The 17,854-nt window shown below is 43.4% G+C and overlaps 1 protein-coding gene across 1 annotated transcript in view; it reads right to left on the reverse strand.

The window, feature by feature from the left end:
* Window positions 1-2,105: 2,105 nt before the first annotated feature.
* ambp (alpha-1-microglobulin/bikunin precursor) overlaps window positions 2,106-17,854 on the reverse strand; it is a 52,675-nt gene continuing 36,926 nt past the window's right edge. The window contains exons 2-4 of the mRNA XM_073052103.1: window positions 5,713-5,779; window positions 3,065-3,232; window positions 2,106-2,268 (exon numbers count right to left, since the gene is read on the reverse strand). Coding sequence (XP_072908204.1) covers window positions 2,162-2,268; window positions 3,065-3,232; window positions 5,713-5,779 — 342 coding nt within the window. The 3' untranslated portion in view covers window positions 2,106-2,161. The remainder of the gene's footprint in view (window positions 2,269-3,064; window positions 3,233-5,712; window positions 5,780-17,854) is intronic.

Genomic DNA, 17,854 nt, shown 5'->3' on the forward strand with positions numbered 1-17,854 from the left:
TTTAAGCAACATCACCATTGTCACTCGTGAGATCCCCTGCGGGTGATAATACATTAGTTCAATGTTTGAGACTCTGCCCCAGCCGATTCAGCCCTTCTGTGTACAGTAGCAGAAGAATCTTGTTCAGTAGGTGTTCACGATATGCATTAATGATCTGAAAGAGGGGACCTTGTGTTGTGTATCTAAGTTTGCTGATGATACTAAATTGAGTGGAAAAGCAAATTGTACAGAAGATGCGGAGAGTCTGTAGAGAGATATAGACTGGTTAAGTGAGTGGGCAAGGGTCTGCCAGATGGACTACAAAGTTGGTAAATGCGAGGGCATCCACTCTGGAAGGAAACATGGAAGATCTGATTATTATTTAAATGATAAAAGATTGCAGCATGCTGCTGTGCAGAGGGATTTGGGAGTGCTTGTGCATGAACCACAAAAGGTTGGTTTGCAGGTGCATCAGGCTATCAAGAAGTCAAATGGAATGTTGGCCTTCATTGTTAAAGGAATCGGATTTAAGAGCAGGGAGGTTATGCTGCAACTCTACAGGGTACGGGTGAGGCCGCGTCTGGAGTACTGTCTACAGTTCTGGTCTCCTTACGTGAGGAAGGATATACTTGCTTTGGAGATGGTGCAGAGGAGGTTCACCAGATTGATTCCAGAGATGAGGTGGTTAGACTATGAGGAGAGATTGAGTCGCCTGGGACTGTACTCACTGGAATTCAGAAGGATGAGAGGATATCTTATAGAAAATATATAAGAGATATATATGTATATTTAAAGGATAAATAAGATAGAGGCAGGGAAGTTGTTTGCACAAGTAGGTGAGACTAGAACTAGAGGACGTGGCCTCAAGATTTGGAGAGTATACTTGGGAAGGAGATGTGGAGGAACAAAAGAGTGGTGAATCTGTGGAATTCTCCGCCCAGTGAAGCAGTGGAGGCTACCTCAGTAAATATTATTATGAAAAGGCTGTTAGATTTCTGCATAGTAGGGGAATTAAGAATTATGGGGGAAAATGCAGGTAGGTGGAGATGAGTCCATGGCCAGATCAGACATGATCTTATAGAATAGCAGAGCAGGCTTGACAGGCCAGATGGCCTACTCCTGCTCCTATTTCTTATGTTATTATGTTCGTATGATCTCAACTGTTGTCCTTCCCAAAAAAGCCTTTGCTTTGGCCTCACCTTCAGTGCATCTCTCAGCATGTACCACTGTGAGCTGGAACGTGCCGTTCGGCAGCACTCCTTAACAGTCACCTTGCTGTGCCGGAAGATCAACAAGTGACCGATGGCACAGGTACATAGTTTGCTAGAAATGGTGATGCAGGTAAACAGGATGGTGAAGAAGGCATGTGACACACATGCTCTCATTGGCTGAGTCATGTTAGAGTTACACAAAGCATTGGTTCAACCACACCAGGGATATTGTGTGCATCTTTAGCTATTAGACTATAATAAGGATGTCAGTAAGCTGGAAATAGTACGGGAAAGATTCACCAGGATGTTTTCCTGGATTGGAGGGCTGGAGTTCTAGGGAAAGACTGATTAGCTTGGGACTGTGAAAGCCTGGAGGCTGAAGAGTGACATTGCAGAGGTTTATAAAAATATTGAGGAGCACAGAGAGGTTAGATATTCACAGCATTTTTTAAACCCCTGGGTGGGGGAGTCTAAAACTAGAGAGCATAGATTTAAGGAGAAAGGGGAAAGATTTAAAGGATTTGAGGGCAGATTTCTCACACAGAAGGTTGTGGATCTGTAGATAAGCTGCCAGGGGAGGTGGTAGAGATGGGTAACTACAATGCTTAAAATACATTTGCAGAGTACATGGACAGGAAAAGTTAGAGGGTAATGGGCCAAATGCAGACACATTGGAAGAGCTCAGATGGGCATCCTGAATGACAAGGACAAGATGGGTCTAGGGCTGGGTTCCATGCTGAGAGCTCTATCAATATATGAAAATACACCAAGGTGGGTCAGTGGCTAGAGATCTCGGGTTTGACCACATCCAACCCCATGGAGCTGAAATAACCAGGTAAATGAGCTCAAAGCCACCATCAGCTGGAGCTCATGGGAACTGGACACCACAAGGAACATTCATCACCTTCTGGGATGGGGTCGCAGTATTCCACACACTCCTTCTCCGTGTAGAACTTGTTCCCGTTTCCTTCTCACCCACTGTACGTGAAACGGATACACCTGCCAATGTTGGTGTCAAACGCCCAGAGATCAGAGCTCTTTCTGCAAGAGCCAGTTTCTATGGGCAACCTGCAAGCAGCTGTGATGGAGGAAGAGAAGAGGAATGAGAGGCAGGATTGACGGCAGTGGTGATATACTCATTAAAACACGCAATAGAAGTCACTGAACCACCAGTGTGATCCCCACAGATTGTTACACAGAGAGCATTTGGCCACAAATATGGCCAGTTATTCACAATGAAACCCTAGCAACATACATTTACCGCTACTGAGAAAGTGGCAACTTGACCAGGGGATGGAGAAATTGACACTTTTACACACTTAATATTTTCTTGTTCTTACTGTACATCAAAGTCTAGTAGTCACGATGATGATGGCAACATTGGCTTTGTTAACGAAGTGTGTGGCTACTCACCCTTACTCATCAGACATTGACTTGCCGTACCCGTAGGGGTCAGAGACAGGGAACAATTATTCTTTCAGATGCTGATGCAGAATGTCTGCATGGACACAGCAATAAGCACAGTCTTCACAGAATGGCAATGTAAAGTTACTGGTTGGTCACCATCACTAGGGAACTACTGGCACAAGATCTGGTAAGGAAGCTGGCTGGAGATCCACGCTCACTGCTTATGGATCTGCATTTCCAGGTCTCTGTTCTACTGCACACCTCAGAACTTTACCATACAATTTGTAATACAGGCTGGACACTTGCTGTTACAGAAAGATGGTGATTGGCTGTTACTGTGACTATATGGGAAAGGACTCCGTCTGAGAGTTGATTATTATCTTTCTCCACTTTTATAGATCCAGGACTGTGCAGTCACAATTCCCCTGAAATGCTCACTAAGGGTCAGCTCGAGCTCGGTCACATACCTTCAGTTCGGCAGGTCTGTAAACAGTCCCGTTCCATTTTAAAGTTATTCTTGTTTCCAAGACAACCACCATAATCAAATTGTTCACAGGCCATCGAGGTTTGGTTATAGAAGAAACGACGAAAAACCCCGAAGCACGGACCAGTTTCGGGCTCAAGTTGGCAAGACTCTTGATACAAAAGGAAATGGAAATTGTTAATGTTAACAACTATACAAAATATACAAACCAAACGTCACAGTGCTACAAAATTAGTCACCCAATGCCAAGATACTGACTTGTAGGAACAACTACCTCCCACCATCCCCCCAACCTCGGTTTGCTCCCAGGGATTGGGTTGAAGATTAGGAGCTCCAGTTACAGTCTTAGAAGCAGAAGCTGTGGTTGCTCTGCCTGGAGTTGAGTAGGTCAAGAGAAAGTTTGATCGAGGCCCTTTACAGTCTGAAATGGGAGAATTTGTAATTGAAAATAAACCAATGGGCCAACAATTATAATCGCTTTGGTTCTCTCTTCATCAAGGGAGCAATTTCTCAGAAACAGAAATCATCAGACCAAAAGTTTAATGAAAGAGGGGTCAGTAGCCAGGTTGAAACTCTCTACCTCGGCACACTTGTGACCTGATTGATGCTGGACCATATTAGTCTTCCTCTGAGCAGACCGCTTGTTCTAAATATGCACTTTCCCCAGACCAGGTAATTGGCCCAGAGAACTGCTTGTAAACCAAAGTTAAATCTCCTCATTCACCACTGTCCAGGGACCCAAACAGTCATTCCAGTTCAAACAACTTCCTCCAGCCTTGTCTACTGTAGCCAGTACTCCAAATGTGGCCTCCACTACGTCAGAGAGACCAAATGTAGACTAGGCATCGATTTTGTGAAACACCCGTGCACTGTCTGCAGCAGCCATCTCGAGCTTCTGGTTGTATGTCCCTGCAAATGTCCTTCCCATTCCCACACAAACCTGCCTCTCCACAGTCCCCCTCAGGCTCTTTTGTCTTCTTCCTGAGTAATGAGAAGTGGGCATGCACTGGAGGCTCCACAGTTTGAAGATGTCTTTGATGGTAGTCTGGCTGGAATCTGGATCCCACTAGCTGAGAGGGTACCTCTAACAACTCTCCAACACGTTCCTCCACTCATCATAAATACATGTCCTCTGATATTGCCCATTGCTGCCTTGGGAAGAAGGTTCTGGCTGCCCATTCTAGTTACATCTCTCATAATCTTATACACTTTCATAAAGTTGCTTCTCAAGTCGTTCCAAAGAGAAGAGCCCCAGGTCACTCAATCTTTCCTCCTGAGGCATTCTTTCTAATCCAGACAGCATCGTGATAAGTCTCCTCTGCAACCTTTCTAACGCTCCCAAGTCCTTCTTGTAATAAGGTTCAGGAAGACAGCTCACCACTTTCTCAAGGGCAACTGGGCACTGGAAATTCTAAGCTAACTCAACATCCCTAGACTGATTAGAACAAAATTACAAGGGAGAAAGCAGAATATGGGAGTAACCATTAGAGAATACACAGTTCAAAGGTGAAATGTTGTTTGAAACAAATATAGAACTAATGTTCCCTCTAATATGTAGTGATCAGTGCATGCAAAAATCTTGTGCTGTGCAATTTTTTGCCAAGTGACAACAATATGTGTGCACTGAATTTTTGAGTCAACCTGAAGCTATTTTAAGGATGATAAACAACGAAGTCCACTTTGTTGTTTATTGTTTAAAAGAAATAAAATAATGCACATCAATTATTCATTGCTGCTGTCACACAAACATGCAAATAGTTCACTATTTGTTGCACAAGTTCCAACGGTGCGACCAACAAACTGAATGAACTCAAAAATTGTGGATAAATATACACGCCGCTGTTTGCAATCAGTTTTATTTCTAACAACATTCTGCCTTCTTGACTTCCATATAGTGGAAGGGGGGAGGGGGAAAGGGGGTATTATTTTGATAAATATTCATCAGAAGTACAGTATACTTAATATGCCAGCGAGGTAGAGGGTGACAACCTTTTGTCCGCACTTTAAATTCTTTTGTGCATTGGTAGCAAAAGGTGTATGCACACGCACACCTTAGAGGGAACGTCAGTGGTGGAGACAAGTACTCTCACAGTGTTTAAGAAGTGTCTACAGTAGACAAGCACTTGGATCAATCCAGTTGCAAAGGCTGTGGACCAAGTGCTGGGAAATGGATCGATGCACTCAAGGTCCCAGGGCTGGGTTAAGTGACCCAATGGCTCCACATTATGCTGCGGCCGGTCACCTGCCTGAAGCAGCACCAGGTAATCACACCAGTGTTGTGCCAAAGCAGTATTTAATCCTCTGCCTAGAGCTGTGCCCAGTGTGGAGGTGCAAAACACCTCGTAATGATACTGCATTATGATACTGGTTAATGCGTACTCTGCATAATGACACTGGCTCTGTTCCATTTCTGCAGCCAGTGCCGTGCCTGATGTGGCACCCAGCTCACTGTTGGCCAGTTCACAGCACCGTCATCAAAGTGGCCCAGTGATCTCACTTTCCTTGCATCCACTGTCCAAGGTGCTGATTTACTCCTTGACCCCCGCCCGCCACCCCCTCCCCCACGCTCCCTGATGGCGAGAGCAATGAGAGCAGTGGTTCACCCTTTGCTGTACCCAGTGCTGTACCCACCTTCGTTTTCCTCAATGTCTCCAATAGCAGACCCTTCCAGGTCTCTCAACGCTCTCTTCATACGAGCCTTTCATGAAAGAGGAATGAAAATGCCTTCAGATTTGATTAGACTTCGGCTTGGAAAATGTAAAAATATTGTTGTGTATTTAATATTTCAGTAGTATTTGAATAATGTTGTAAATATATTGCTTGATTAAGCAATTTTATTTTTCACATAATTCATTACAGGTTATATGCAAACGTACATGGATGGCATATGTCATTAGCCTACCACATCATAAGGGCGCTCCTCTGTAAAGAAGTGGAAAGTAAAAAGAAAGAAGGCATGTTTACCCCAGCTCCTGGTTGCTTCTTTCAATTCATTTCTGAAGTTGCAAAACATAACAGTAGCAATGAGGAAATTTTAAACCTAACCTGAGACACCTACCTACATGTTGAAGCACAGCACGGTATTTCCTCAGAAGGGGAGACAGAGAGATATTCAAGTTTTGAAAAAAGCCCGCCTTGTTTATTTCTTCAGAAAGGGGTGAAAGACGGTTGAGTTTTAAAAAAGGCAGAAAACAGACAGAGTTTACGGGTTCATAATCAGAGAGTATCGGGTCATAATAATAAATTTAAGAAAAGCAGAAATGGCTCATTACATCATAAAGATAGAAGTGTTTGAATGCACAACAGATAACTTGGTGATGTATACTGAATGAATTGAGCAGTATTTTGAAGCAAATTAAATTAGTTTTGATTAGTTTCTGGAGTGAGAAAACATAACAAATATGAAGCATTAATTTGTTTCTTTTAAGTTGCTTGGTTCCCAAGAGCTGTAAAATACACAGTCTTCATTTACAAACTATATATTTTATAATAACTAAATTTGCATCGTCTTCAAACTGCGGGATTGTGCTTCATCGCACGTATAGTTTAATCGAATGAACTTGTATGGGCCTGGCTGAAAGCATTTAAAAGATAAATTGCAACTCTGCTGGAAGTCCCAAAGATTTTGTCTTTGTTGATTGTATTGAGGATAGTTCAATAGCTCTGGGAAATTGCTCCAGGATTCCTATAAGAATCACTTGCAATGGGTAACCAGATTATTAGATTAACTGCTGTATATTGAATACAAATAGGCTTATTCACACAGGCATCATACCCAGGTTATAAAACGTTATTCTGAAGCACATCTCAATAGATAACTATTAGTAGAACCTGTTCCAAGGGGAAATACCAACACTATGTATTATTATAAGGTTATGATAAGTGCCTAAACAACAGGAAACAAGAATTAGTGTAAAGGAGGTACAGAAACCTGAAGGCACATGCTCAACGATCCAGGAACAGCTTCTTCCCGTCTGCCATCTGATCTCTGAATGGACATTCAACACATGAACAGTACCTCACTACATTACTCTTTTTTCACTATTTATTTAATTTAACTATTTAATGTATATTTTCATACGGTAATTAATACTTACTTTTCTCTATTATTATGTACTGTATTGTACTGCTGCCGCAAAATTAACACAATTCATGACATATGCCGCTGATATTAATCCTGATTCTGATTCTGAAATATCAATAAATAATTTTAAAAGGAGCACTTTCCTGTCTAAAATTAAGCCCACTTGATTAACTGCCAAATTCTTTCTCTCATCACCATTCCGAGAACACATTTTCATAACCCACAACATGCAAAATGCAAATTAGTGAACACGTTGATCTGCTCCACAAGAGAAAAACGTATCGTTAACTCCTTACAAACTTCCCAACACGACTAACCCACCATAAACAGACAGCGTCTGGATGTCGAGTTTATTGTCATATCACAAGCACATACTGTATCTGCAGAGGAACAATGAAAAAAAACTAGTATCTTTTCCCCTGTTACTAAAGGTTTGAATATTCCAGAATCCTTGTTGCAACCGGTCTTTGAAATGTCTGCGAACTTGGAGGATCTTTCAGACGCAGGCGTTAGTCAGTATTACGTGCCTCCAGTTGCACCAGATGCGAATGGTGTTGCAGTACTCCTAGGGATGGGCTGGCTCACCGCTGATACACTAAGGAATTTAAACCAGATGAAGCAAATGTCTTGAAAGTGTAACGAGCTGGGAAGCATTACTTTGGAAAGAGTTCGGTTGGACGAGGAGTAAGGTCTACGTGTGGCAGACACCGCTGCTGTGGCTGGGTGAAGGGTTGTGGAGGAGGGTGGTGAAGGAAGAGGGGGTACGCGTCAGCCCCAGCTTACCTTGGAGTTGAAGGTCAAGGGGACGATGCCTGCCATGCAACAGCCGACATACATTGCCATGGCAACAGGCCGCTGGTACTGAAGATGTCCATCCTACGAAACTGATATCCGGGAGCCGGATGGAGAGACCTCGGAAGCCGATCACACCAATCCGCCTCCACCCTTCCCTACCCTTTCCTGCAGGCCACCAGCTTCCAGTTAACCTGTCATGTTCTTCATTATTTTCAAAATTAAGAGCCCATTTATTATCACAGCAGGGACAGAGATTTTAGGAAAAACCCGATATCAAACTAATTTTCTTCTGCAGTGAATGGAACGAATGATGACACTATTTGCTACATGTAGCCTTGAGAAAAGAACTGATTCCAGACCTCTTGCAGGGAGGTGTCCTCATGGATCCACCTGCAGTGACAGGAATATGGGAAATAATGCACCACCTTGAGAGTACTAGAATGTGCTTTATCACATGAAAAATTTAATCCTGTGTCCAACTCTGATATAAATCTGAAGAAGATGTATTTGCCCGGCTGAAAGCATTTCAAAGATGAAATGCAACTCTGCTGGAAATCCCAAAGATTTGTCTTTCTTTATTTTATTGAAGATAATTGAACATCGGTGGGTGATTTGTCTGGCTGTCCTGTGAGAATTACCGATAGGTATACATTGAATACGTGCAGACCATCCGACACGCGCTTCATACCCAGATTCTACACTTAATTGTGAAGTATATCTCAGCGCATAACTATCAATAGAACCTGGTTCGAGGGAAATACTATCACTATATTTTGACAGAATACCATTTACATATATAAAAGTAAACAAATATCTAGTGTAAAGGAGGTACAGAAAACAGAATGTACACTCTACACACTTCTTCCCCTCCCCCATCCGATTATTGAACAGATATTACACCCAAGACCATCAGCTGACTGCGCTTTCATGTCGGATTTTATTTTTGCACTACTTATTGTATTTAATCATTTATATTCTGCATCTAAAATATGAATAAATGAATTTAAAACCTCTACTTTCCTGCGTAAAATTAAACCGACTTAATAAACATCCAAATTATTTCTCTTATCACGATCCAGAGAACACATTTTCATAACCCATTAGTTACCCAGCATGCAAATTGCAAATTTGCATCGGGAGCTGATCACAACAAACCCGGCCGCGATCCGACCAATCAATATACTCTCTACCACGCATCTATAGAAGTTTGTCAAAGTTTTAGATGACGTGCCAATCCAAGCAAATTTCTAAGAAAGTCGAGGCTATGCCTTGCTTTCTTTGTAATGCCCCTCCGAGCTGGGCCCGCGGCAGATCCTCTGAAGTGATAACGCAGAGGTTATGAACGTTGTTGTTGCTTTACGTAGGGAGGGTTTGGTGATTTCTATGGCCGTGGAAAGCGAAGCAAGAATATCCGGATACAACGTCCGCAACATCTTTAAGATCCACCCTATATGTTTTTGAGTCTGAGATTATAAACTGCACGGGTTGGGTACGGTGGAGAGGAAGAGTGGGACTGTGGGGAGGAGGAGAAGAGGGAGGAGTGATGGGCTGCAGGATGAAAAATAAAAGGGAGGCAATGGTGGAAGGAGGTTAGCACCAGAGCTGAGAAAGACGGCCAGGCAGCAAGGGCTGGGATTTGGTTCCAAACATCACGCTTGACTAGTACATCTTTCCGCTTAAGCACAGCGAGTACACTGGTTTGAGCAGCACCCGAGGTCAAACAGATATTGATTATCAGAAAAAGGAACAAATGATGACACCAGTTGCTACATGTAGCAGTGAGAAAAGAAATAATTCCAGGCTACCTGCAGGTTCGAATCCTCATCATCCACCTGCAATGGGAGGAAATTGGGAAATATTGCACCACTTTTAATGTACGTGAATATGTTTCATCACATGTAAAGATTAATTCAGAGTCCTACTCTGGTATCAGTCTGAGGAACTAGTATTTGCCAGGCTAAACGCATCTAAAAGATTAATAAAACTTAATTCTGCAGAATTTCCGTCTGGCGAATAATCAATAGAGAATGGTCCTGGAGAAATTAAAACTTTATGTACATATTAATAGGTTATCTTGCGTATTTAAACAACATAAAAGAAGAATCGGTGTAAAATATGAATAAATAATTTTAAACGGTCACTTTTCTACATAAAGTTAAATCGACTTTATTAATTTCCATATTATTTCTCGCATCACAATTGCCCGAGCCCACTTCCTAACCCACGGTCACACAACAGATAACTTGCAACTTCGTACTCACGTTGACCTGCTCAACGACGAAAGGAAATCTATAAACCATTAAAATCTTCCTAAAACAAGCCTTACCCACCGTAAACAGGCAGCGATTCAACGTCCAATTTATATTATATCACAAGCTCATTTTTGAAGAGATGCAATGAAAAAGCCAGTAAATTATGTCTTGTAAATTAAAGCTTAAAGAATATGATGGCAGAATATAGCGTTAATGGTAAGACTCTTGGCAGTGTGGAGGATCAGAGGGATCTTGGGGTTCGAGTCTATAGGACACTCAAAGCTGCTACCCAGCTTGACTCTGGAGTTAAGAAGGCATACGGTGCATTGGCCGTCATCAATCATGAGATTGAGTCTAAGAGCCGAGAGGTAATTTTGCAGCTATATACCCCACTTGGAGTACTGTGCTCAATTCTGATCGGCTCACTACAGGAAGGACGTGCAAACCATAGAAAGGGTGCAGAGGAGATTTACAAGGATGTTGCCTGGATTGGGGAGAATGCCTTATTAGAATAGATTGAGTGAATTCGGCCTTTTCTCCTTGGAGCGACGGAGGATGAGAGGTGACCTGATAGAGGTGTACAAGATAACGAGAAGCATTGATCGTGTGGATAATTAGAGGGTTTTACCCAGGTCTGAAATGGTTAGCACGAGAGGGCATAGTTTTAAGGTGTTTGGAAGTAGGTACAGAGGAGATGTCAGGGTAAGTATTTTGCGCAGAGAGTGGTGCGTGCGCGGAATGGGCTGTCGGTGGCGGTGGTGGAGACGGAAACGATAGGGTCTTTTAAGACACTCCTGGATTGATACATGGAGCTTAGAAATATAGAATGTCATGGGTAAGCCTGGGTAGTTCTAATGTCCGGACATGTTCGGCGCAGCGTTGTGGGCCGAAGGGCCTGATTTGTGCTGTAGGTTACCTATGTTTCTAATCCAGACTCCTTCTGAAACAGGGGTTTGAAATCTATGAGAACTTGCAAGGGGGTGAGTCAGGATTACGTGCCTCATTTCTACCTGATGCTAACTCTGGCACATTACACCGAGGGATAGGTTGGCTTAGCGCTGACTGCTTTGCAGAATTGACACCAAGTGTCTTTAAACGGTAGTGTGGTGGGCCACATGCTTTTGGAAAGAAATAGCTTGGAGAAGGGGTAAGATCTGCGCCTGGGAGATGCCGCAGGTTGAGGATGTAGGTGCGGGTGGGGGAGGTGGTTGGGGGTAAGAACGATAGGATGCCAATTAGTTCCAGCTTACCTCGGGAAACCTGAAAGCCAAGGGGACGGTGCCTACCACCGACCAGCCGACCAGCATGATCAGAGAGAGCAGAACGATAGTGCTGAGGTTGTCCATGCTACCAAGCCGACGCCGGGGATCGGAATGAAGCGACCTTGGGAGCCGATCACAAAAACACCCAACTCCACCCTTCCCCTCCGTCACCTTCCGGTTAACCCGTCATGTGCTTTATTACGTTCAAAGTTTAAAGTAAATTCATTATCAAAGTACATATATATCATTTTCTTGCGCACAATCCCAGTAAATACAACAAAGGCAAGAGCATCATTGAAAGACTGCCTTCACCAGGACAGACAACAATCAAGATGCGAAAATAAAACAGCAAACTGTGCAAATAGAAAAAGAAAAAAGTAAACAAATGATAATCACATATTAAAAATTGTGATGACGAGACCTTGACAGTGAATCCATAGGTTGTGCAGACTGTTCTGAATCGGGAGAGTGAAGTTGGGTTAGGTTATCGGCTCTGGTTCAAGAGCCTGATGGTTGAGGGGTGATAACTGTTCCTGAACCTGGTGGTGTGGGTCCTAAGGCTCCTGCACCTTCTTCCCATGGTAGCAACGAGACATGAGCAGGACCTGTGTGATGGATGCTGTTTTCATGCGACATCGTTCTGTGCTCAACGGTGGGAGGGCTTTGACTGTGATGGACTGGGTTCAATCTGGCATTTCTTATTGGCTTTTTCGTACAAGGGCATTTGTGTTCTCGTACCTGGCAGCCATGAAGCCAATCAATATACTCTCTATTGCACATCGATAGAATCACTAAAAGTTTGAGATGACATGCCAAATCTTCGCAAATTTCTGAGAAAGTAGAGGCGCTGCCTTGCTTTATTTCTGGTCGTACCTGTGCGCTGGACCCAGGGCAGATCCTCTAAAATGGTAACACTAAGGTTATCCTGGTTGTGGTTGTTTTCAGAGGATCCCTCTTCTGATTCAGTATCAGTTCTGAGAATAGATCTTTGGCATTCTCTCTCCACAGAGGCTGCCTGACCTGATGAGTTACATCACATCCTTGCTTTTATATTCCAATCCTCTCGAAATGAATGCTAACATCGCATTTGTCTTCCTCTTCACATACACGCAACCTGCAAATTCAATTTTAAGAAATCCTGAAAAAGAACTCCCAAGCCCCTTTGTACCTCAGATTCTTCAATTTTCTTTCCACTTTGACAATAGTTTATGCTGCATTTCATCAGACACTTCTTTCCCTTCTGGCAGACCGCAATGAGCGTCTGGAGCTGCGATTGGATTCATACTGGAGCATCCGCGATGGTGAGAAAGCCGTGAATAGCACGTTCAGTGAGTTGGCCACACCGCAGGTAAAGGCTACACAGGCAGAAAGGGAAGGGGTGGCCACTAGACAGCGTAGCAGTAGGCAGGTAGTGCAGGATTCCCCTGGGGTCATCTCCCTCCTAAACAGATATACTGTTTTGGATACTGTTGGGGGAGATGTCTCATCAGGGGAAGGCAGCAGCAGCCGAGTCCATTGCACAACGGGTGGCTCTACGGCACAGGAGGGAAGGAAAAGGAGTGGGAGAGCTATAGTGATAGGGGATTCGTTTGTAAGGGGAATAGATAGGCGTTTCTGCGGCCGCAAACGAGACTCCAGGATGGTATGTTGCCTCCCTGGTGCAAGGGTCAAGGATGTCTCTGAGCGGATGCAGGACATTCTGGAATGGGAGGGTGAACAGCCAGTGGTCGTGGTGCACATAGGTACCAACGATATAGGTAAAAATTGGGATGAGGTCCTACAAGGTGAATTTAGGGAGTTAGGAGATAAACTAAAAAGTAGGACCACAAAGGTAATAATCTCTGGATTACTACCAGTGCCACGTGCTCGTCAGATTAGAAATAAGAAGATATTTCAGATGAATACGTGGCTTGAAAAATGGTGCAAGGGAGAGGGATTCAAATTTCTGGGGCATTGGAACCAGTTCTGGGGGAGGTGAGACCGGTATAAACAGGACGGTCTGCACCTGGGCTGGACTGGAACCAATGTCCTAGGGTGAGCGCTTGCTACTGCTGTTCAGGAGGCTTTAAACTAATGTGGCAGGGGGTTGGGAACAAGTGCAGAGAGACAGAGGAGTGTAAAATGAGGGTAGCAGCAAAAAGTAGTAAGGTGAAAAGTAAAAGTGGCAGGCAGGCAAATCCAGGGCAAAAAGCAAAAAGTGCCACTTTTCAACATAATTGTATAAGGGCTAAGAGTGTTGTAAAAACAAGCCTGAAGGCTTTGTGTATCAATGCGAGGAGCATTCGTAACAAGGTGAATGAATTGAATGTGCTGATAGTTATTAATGAATATGATATAGTTGGGATCACAGAGACATGGCTCCAGGGTGACCAAGGATGGGAGATCAACATCCAGGGATATTCAATATTCAGGAGGGATAGACAGGAAAGAAAAGGAGGTGGGGTAGCATTGCTGGTTAGAGAGGGGATTAACGCAATAGAAAGGAAGGACATTAGCCTGGAGGATGTGGAATCGATATGGGTAGAGCTGCATAACACTAAGGGGTAGAAAACGCTGGTGGGAGTTGTGTACAGGCCACCTAACAGTAGTAATGAGGTTGGGGATGACATTAAACAGGAAATTAGAAATGCGTGCAATAAAGGAACAGTAGTTATAATGGGTGACTTCAATCTACATATAGATTGGGTGAACCAAATTGGTAAGGGTGCTGAGGAAGAGGATTTCTTGGAATGTATGTGGGATGGTTTTCTGAACCAACATGTCGAGGAACCAACTAGAGAACAGGCCATTCTAGATTGGGTATTGAGCAATCAGGAAGGGTTAGTTAGCAATCTTGTCTTGCGAGCCCCCTTGGGTAAGAGTGACCATAATATGGTGGAATTTTTCATTAAGATGGAGAGTGACATAGTTAATTCAGAAACAAAGGTTCTGAACTTAAAGAAGGGTACCTTTGAATGTATGAGACGTGAATTAGCTGAGATAGACTGGCAAATGATACTTAAAGGGTTGACGGTGGATATGCAATGGCAAGCATTTAAAGATCGCATGGATGAACTACAACAATTGTTCATCCCAGTTTGGCAAAAGAATAAACCAGGGATGGTATTGCACCCATGGCTGACAAGGGAAATTAGGGATAGTATCAAGTCCAAAGAAGAAACATATAAATTAGCAAAAAAAAAAGCGGCACACCTGAGGACTGGGAGAAATTCAGAGAGCAGCAGAGGAGGACAAAGGGCTTAATTAGGAAAGGGAAAAAAGATTATGAGAGAAATCTGGCAGGGAACATAAAAACTGACTGTAAAAGATTTTATAGATACGTGAAAAGAAAAAGATTGGTCAAGACAAATGCAGGTCCTTTACAGTCAGAAACAGGTGAACTGATCATAGGGAACAAAGACATGGCAGACCAATTGAATAACTACTTTGGTTCTGTCTTCACTAAGGAGGACATAAATAATCTTCCAGAAATAGCAAGGGACCGAGGGTCTAGTGAGATGGAGGAACTGAGGGAAATACATATTAGTAGGGAAGCGGTGTTAGGTAAATTGAAGGGATTAAAGGCAGATAAATCCCCAGGGTCAGATGGTCTGCATCCTAGAGTGCTTAAGGATGTAGCCCAAGAAATAGTGGGTGCATTAGTGATAATTTTTCAAAACTCCTTAGATTCTGGATTAGTTCCTGAGGATTGGAGGGAGAGAGAAACCGGGGAATTATAGACTGGATAGTCTGACATCGGTGGTGGGGAAAATGCTAGAGTCGGTTATCAAAGATATGATAACAGCACATTTGGAAAGAGGTGAAATCATCGGAGAAAGACAGCATGGATTTGTGAAAGGAAAATCATGTCTGACGAATCTTACAGAATTTTTTGAAGATGTAACTAGTAGGATGGATAGGGGAGAGCCAGTGGATGTGGTATATTTAGATTTTCAAACGACTTTTGACAAGGTCCCACTCAGGAGATTAGTGTGCAAACTTAAAGCACACGGTATTGGGGGTATGGCATTGATGTGGGTAGAGAATTGGTTGGCCGACAGGAAGCAAAGAGTGGGAGTAAATGGGACCTTTTCAGAATGGCAGGCAGTGACTAGTGGGGTACCGCAAGGCTCAGTGCTGGGACCCCAGTTGCTTACAATATATATTAATGATTTAGACGAGGGAATTAAATGCAGCATCTCCAAGTTTGCGGATGACACGAAGCTGGGCGGCGGTGTTAGCTGTGAGGAGGATGCTGAGTGGATACCGAGTGACTTGGATAGGTTAGGTGAGTGGGCAAATTCATGGCAGATGCAATTTAATGTGGATAAATGTGAGGTTATCCACTTTGGTTGCAAGAACTGGAAAACAGATTATTATCTGAACGGTGGCCGATTAGGAAAAGGGGAGATGCAACGAGCCCTGGGTGTCATTGTACACCAGTCATTGAAGGTGGACATGCAGGTACAGCAGGTGGTGAAAAAGGCAAATGGTATGTTGGCATTCATAGCAAAAGGATTTGAGTATAGGAACATGGAGGTTCTACTGCAGTTGTACAAGGCCTTGGTGAGACCGCACCTAGAATATTGTGTGCAGTTTTGGTCCCCTAATCTGAGGAAAGACATTCTTGCCACAGAGGGAGTACAGAGAAGGTTCACCAGATTGATTCCTGGGATGGCTGAACTTTCATATGAAGAAACACTGGATCGACTAGGCTTATACTCACTGAAATTTGGAAGATTGAGGGGGTGATCTTATTGAAACGTATAAAATTCTAAAGGGATTGGACAGGCTAGATGCAGAAAGATTGTTTCCGATGTTGTGGAAGTCCAGAACGAGGGGTCACAGTTTAAGGATAAAGGGGAAGCCTTTTAGGACCGAGATGAGGAAAAACTTCTTCACACAGAGAGTGGTGAATCTGTGGAATTCTCTGCCACAGGAAACAGTTGAGGCCGGTTCATTGGCTATATTTAAGAGGAAGTTAGATATGGCCCTTGTGGCTAAAGGGATCAGTGGGTATGGAGAGAAGGCAGGTACAGGGTTCTGAGTTGGATGATCAGCCATGATCATACTGAATGGCGGTGCAGGCTCAAAGGGCCGAATGGCCTATTCTTACACCTATTTTCTATGTTTCTATGTTGGCAAATGTGAGGTCATCCACTTTAGAAGGAAAAAATGGAAGATCAGATTAGTATTTCAATACTGCTGTACAGAAGGTCTTGGGGGTGCTTGTGCATGAATCACAAAAGGTTGGTTTGCAGGTGCCACAGACTATCAAGAAAGCAAATGGCATTCATTGCTGGAGGGATTCAATTTAAGAGCAGGGAGGTTATGCTGCAACTGTATAGAGTACTAGGGAGGCCGCACCTGGAGTTCTGGTCTCCTTACTTGAGGAAGGATGTACTGTCTTTGGAGGTGGTTCAGAGGAGGTTCACCAGGTTGATTCCAGAGATGAGGGGTTTCGACGATGAGAAGAGATTGAGTCACCTTGGACTGTAGTCGCTGGAATTCAGAAGGATGAGAGGAGATCTTATAGAAGCATATAGAATTATGAAAGGGGTAGATAAGATAAAGGCAGGGAAGTTGTTTTCACTAAGGGACATAGCCTCAAGATTTGGGGGAGTAAATGTAGGACGGAGATGAGGAGGAACTGCTTTTCCCAAAGAGTGGCGAATCTGTGCCCAATGAAGCAGCAGTACTGATTCCTTGGTAAATATATTTAAGATGAGGCTGAATAGATTTTTACATTGTAGGGGAATTAAGGGTTGTGGGGAAAAGGCCGGTAGGTGGAGATGAGTCCATGACCACATCAGCCAAGATCTTACTGAATGGCGGAGCAGGTTCTTTGGGCCAGATGGCCTACTCCTGCTCCTATTTCTTATGTTCTTATGGAAACCAAGTTTAACTCTGTATCACCGATGAATTAGAAAATGGAAAATTAATGTTGAGACCAAGAGAAGTGGCCCTGGATGGAAAATAGTGGGTTGTTAAATGATGATGGAGTATGGAGATATGGCACTAGTCATATACTAGTGGCCCCAACTGAACTGGTTCCTTATCCAGCTCAGCAAATACACTTTCTAGGACACATTGGAGTGCAAAACATGATAGACAGAGTCTTCCCATGGTCGTGAAGTCTGAAGTTAAGGATTCACAAAGAGCTGAGAGATGTATGACATGCCAGAAAACAAACCCAGAATCAATGAGAAAAACTACCTCAACTAACTCTTGCCCCACTTGGTTCATCTTCACATCTACAAGTGAACTAATTTATTTTGTTCCAAAGTGCCAAGAAAATTCAGATGTCCTAGTAATAATGGACAAATTTTTAAGATATGTGGAAGCTATCACAGCAAGAAAAGCAATGGCCTGACACACAGCCAAAACTCTCATTATGGACT

The sequence above is a fragment of the Hemitrygon akajei genome, chromosome 7, assembly GCF_048418815.1.
Source record: "Hemitrygon akajei chromosome 7, sHemAka1.3, whole genome shotgun sequence".
NCBI classification, from domain to species: domain Eukaryota; kingdom Metazoa; phylum Chordata; class Chondrichthyes; order Myliobatiformes; family Dasyatidae; genus Hemitrygon; species Hemitrygon akajei.